This window comes from Camellia sinensis, chromosome 12 (genome assembly GCF_055761805.1).
Source record: "Camellia sinensis isolate YWXY chromosome 12, ASM5576180v1, whole genome shotgun sequence".
Lineage (NCBI taxonomy): Eukaryota > Viridiplantae > Streptophyta > Magnoliopsida > Ericales > Theaceae > Camellia > Camellia sinensis.
The window spans coordinates 87383861-87388427 of record NC_138972.1 but is presented as its reverse complement, the minus strand read 5'-3'; the positions used below and the strand labels follow the sequence as shown (position 1 = coordinate 87388427).

The 4567-nt window shown below is 47.2% G+C and overlaps 1 protein-coding gene across 1 annotated transcript; it reads left to right on the top strand.

Annotated features, from left to right (window-relative positions):
- Window positions 1-259: 259 nt before the first annotated feature.
- LOC145804616 (protein MAINTENANCE OF MERISTEMS-like) lies at window positions 260-4343 on the top strand. Its single transcript, XM_082899164.1, has 5 exons — window positions 260-2482; window positions 2684-2845; window positions 2934-3474; window positions 3560-3658; window positions 3930-4343. Exons 1-3 carry the CDS (start codon window positions 2237-2239, stop codon window positions 3156-3158), a joined length of 633 nt encoding a protein of 210 aa, XP_082755290.1. The 5' UTR covers window positions 260-2236; the 3' UTR covers window positions 3159-3474; window positions 3560-3658; window positions 3930-4343.
- The last annotated feature ends 224 nt before the right edge of the window (window positions 4344-4567 follow it).

The window sequence follows — 4567 nt, the reverse complement described above, 5'->3', positions numbered from 1 at the left end:
CTATATCAAGATACAATTTCAATACAAGATAAGGACGTGCACATATGATGCCAATGGAAAGGTGCATAACAATGCAACTAGAACAAGCATAGCAATGTGAGTGAAGAGGTGCATAACAATGCAAGTGAAACGGTGCATAACAATGCAAGGGAACAGTGCATAACAATGCAACGTGTGTGCGTGACAACGCAAGTAAAGAGGTGCATGACAATGCAACGAGTATGTGCGTGACAACGCAAGTAAAGTGCGCATAACAATGCAAATGGAAAGGATGCATAACAATGCAACCGAAGCGCGCATAACAATGCAAGCAAAATGTGCGTGACAACGCAAATGGAGAGGGTGCATAACAATGCGGGTAAGACGTGCGCGACAACGCAAGTAGTGTGTATAACAATACAAGTAACGTTAAATGTATGTTCTATGCAATGTACTCGTGGATACATATCCAATACAACATGCATATACTATGCAAGCGTGACGATGCATATTCCGTGCAATGTAACGACATAGAGATGCACATATTCAATGTAAGCATGGTAAAGGCATGTTCTTCGCAATGTTGAGATACAACCTAAAAACAAGATGAGGCATGCTCAATGTAAGAGTGAAAAGGCATGTAACAAACGAGCACCTTGCAAACATGACAAAACACTGTAATGCAACATATTCAAAAGCAATTTTCGAATCTTGCAATATACAAAAGGATATGAAAAAAAGGATACACCTTGCGCGTATTGAGTGCTGCGCACGGAAGACGCGGTTCGGGGTCACCACGGAGGCCGCTTAAGCTTCAAAAATGCATTTTCTTCCACTGTCTTGAAAGATGAGGGGACAAATCAATAGAACTACCCCAAACAAGGGCATTGGAGGTGCATCGGCCACAAGGGGGAGTGATCGGCCACCCATCGGCCATCAAACAAGCTTATCGGCCAACAATTTGGCCGATCGTCCAAAAATGGCAGATTCGGGGTAGTTTTGTCCATTTGCCTCGAGTCTTTAAGTATAGGGTTCCAAACCCTATACTTTCACTTCTCCTTTGCCAAAATCCATTCTCCTCTCTCTCTAGATTGTTTTCCTCCCTTCGATCCAAGCTTTTCCCTCGTTTTTGATCATCCCACAACTTTCGAATCGTAAACTCTCGTTGTTCTCAACGTTTTGAACCGATTGAAACGTGATCTCGGTGTTCCTTTCTTGATTTCCACCACTTGGGGTTTGTTTCCCCGAGTTACCCTTGTTTCTGTGCCTTCTTCCGCACTTCGACATTTTCTTTCATTTTTCACCCTTCAGGGTTGACTTTTGGTTGACTTTTGGCATTCTTGCCCATTTTCCATACCTTCGACCATTTTTTCACTCTTCTCGAGATGGCGGATGATATTCGACAGTGTGGGGCTCCTCCAAGGATGGAGATGGATCCCAAGTTCGAGCTCTTGCCGCTCAGTGTCCAACCTTTCGACCTGGCGACGTACCAGCCCGAGGTACATGTGTTGCCTCCTGACAGCATTCGCCAGTTCAGGAGCTTTGCGAGAGGTGCTCCGGAAGACCTCTTGCTACGCGAGCCGGAGTCGCACTTATCTTTTGGCGCCGCTGAGGTATACTCTTCCCTTCTACTTTCTGCAATGTAGGTCATATATCTTGGATAGCCGATACTGCTCTTTATCTGGTCATCACAAACACACTTGTACATCACATGCTTAGTTCACCTTGAGCACATTCATACATGATATCTTTGTCAACTTGAACATATGCACACACACTGCATTTTTATCAATTCTGAACACATTCAAACACTATATTTCTGACACTATTTCGCATCTATTTGTCTTGAACACATGGAGATTCTCATGCCTTCCGGGGTTATGGGAACACCATTGCCCGGGGTTGGTACATGGAGCCACCCGATGAGGTCCGCCATATCGTCGACGAGGCCAGTTTTGACACTTTCTGTATAGGACTCCCACGCCTCACTGCGAGTAGGCCTCTTCTAGGCGCGCTAGTGGAGAGGTGGTAGGACACCACCGATTCCTTCCACCTTTCCACGGCAAGGGAGATGACGATGACTCCCTTCGACTTTTCCATGCTCACTGGCATCGGAGTAGGGGGTGATCCGATCCCCTTCGACACTAACATGGGCGAGTGAGATGCTGCCCAGATCTTCTTACTCGGCACTCGCCCACCTCTCTCTCGGCCAGGGTTCGTGAGATATTTGTGGTTCGAGGACCAGTTCAAAGTACAGATGCCGATGACCCGCGAGGAGGTCGAGCATTACGCCCGAGGGTTTCTTATGTTCTTGCTGGGCACCACTCTCTTCGCCGACCGGGTGAACACCGTTGGCCTCTATCTGCTGAGCGCGCTGGTGGACGTGACCCGGATCCGGTGCTATGACTGGGCAGGTGCAGGATTGGCCACACTGTACGGATACACAAGCTCCTCATCTCGCCGAAGCTGGCATCTACTAGGAGGCTACTGGCGAGCCTGGGAGGTACATTTTTCCCTTCTATTTTTACAGTTCTGCTTTACATTATCTGTACACCATACACACTGCATACACGCAATCTGCTTTACATTGGCTGTACACTGCACACACTGCACAATACACTGCACACTATTCTCTGATTTCTACTATATCTGTATACTGTTTTACTGATAAACATACTCATTGTTGCCCTTTTACATTCTGTAGTTGTGGGTGTATGCCTACTTCCCGAGGCTTGCTCCAGAGCTGGAAGTAGAGATGCCCCCTGTGGTTTCGTATTCTCATAGGTATGATGTGAGGTGCGAGCGGAGGCCGCGAGAGTCTTTCTTGTTCTTCCGCAGATACTTTGACACTATAGCTGCAGTAAAGGTATTTCAAACCTTACAGTTCATTTGAGTTTTGCTTTATATTGCACTTCCGATAGTAGATAACGAACTGTATATCCTGCCATTTGCAGATCACCTGGCAGCCCTGGGCGGTGCTGCCTGATACAGTGAGAGACCAGTACATGAGTACTCGGGAGACTGCCCGATTTCGAGTTTTGCTTGTGGGTCCAGTCTGTCGGGCATGGTACTTGGGAGAGCGCTTCTTGCGGCAGAGCTTCGATTTTCCAGAGCAGATAGTCCCGATGCCACCTCCCTTGTACATGAGGCATACAGTGACATATACCAACAGGAGATAACCGATTTCACGATCAGTTGGGATGCCAACTTTTTCAGAAATGAGGGCGACTACACCGTCTTTATTTAGACACATCTCATGCGGCCACTGGCTAGTGCGGTGAGAGAGAGAGACCTCCAGCCACAACAGGAAGAGCGGGAGGATCGAGGGTAACCCGGGCCCATGACAGGAGGGGTTCCTAGAGGAGACGGGGAGTGGAGTGACCAGACCTGCCTACTACCATGACAAGCTGAGGACTGGCGGGAGAGACCTATCGGATACCCATCGCTCCTCCCCCGACTGATCATGAGCTCGTTGGAGTTCGAGGCTCGACCCCGGTATATGCAATGCTTTTCATTCTGTACATTCATTTCATTTCAGTTGATATCTCGCAGATTACTAATTACCTCAACACTTTTGCAGGCTTCCATCGAGTACACTGGGCAGGCTCTGGAGCTGTCAGCTTCGGTGATGGGGATGCTGTAGAGGAGTATGGACCTGCTGAGTATCTACAGTATTCCGGTAAGTTCTCTCATCCTCTGTCCCAAAACCTTGCATAATCTATTCCATTCCATACTGATTTAATGCATTACATTATCAATATGGCATTTGATACACTGCACTCACATACCACTCACGGCACTGACACACTATATCTCATATACTAGCCACGACCTTCATGTATTGCAATCATACACTGCTCACGGCATTCACACACTGCAATCATACACTGCTCACGGCATTCACACACTGTATAGCATAACTGATGCATTTGCCAATTTGTTCTTTTCAGGCCCCATTCCAGATACCAGCCATAGCGGGTGCCTCAGTGGGACCATCAGTACCTCCCCGAGCAGCAGGGAGAGCAGGACGAGGGACTCCAGGGCGCAGCCGTAGCAGAGCTGGGCATGCTCACTTTGGGAGTAGTTCACGGGCGCGGGCCCCAGATGACGATAAGTCCGATGAGGAGGCAGAGTCGTCTCAGGATGAGGCTGGAGATGGCTCAGGTTCAAACTCAGGCAGTGGAGCTGTCGGCGGTGATCCTGGACCTTCGTCCAGGAAGAGGACGATGAGGGATTCCCGCACTTGAGGCGACTGGCGCCGATCCAGATGCTGCTCTCTTTTTTGCTTTATTTTTCTTTTTGCTAGTAGTTTTGCACATTGTACTGCATCAGGCAGATTTATGTTCTTTAAAAACTTTATACTCTTTGCAAAAGAAAATATGATGGAATAAAAATAGCCTTTTTTATCGAAAAAGTGTTATATTTGTACATTCTAAGCATCGCATCGCATCGCATCATATGACAATGTAAATGAGATTGAACTTTGTTTTGAAAACTAAACAATTGAATTGCATTGCCTTAATCAGGTAGTGAACAACTGACAACTGAAAGGACAAAACAACTCGATAAACAAAAACAAGACTTGAGA

Coding starts and splice junctions, on each gene's coding strand:
- LOC145804616 (XM_082899164.1), top strand. CDS start 2,237: ATGCCGATGACCCGCGAGGAGGTCGAGCATTACGCCCGAGGGTTTCTT. Junction 2,483..2,683: donor GCTACTGGCGAGCCTGGGAG/GTACATTTTTCC, acceptor TACATTCTGTAG/TTGTGGGTGTATGCCTACTT. Junction 2,846..2,933: donor ACACTATAGCTGCAGTAAAG/GTATTTCAAACC, acceptor TGCCATTTGCAG/ATCACCTGGCAGCCCTGGGC.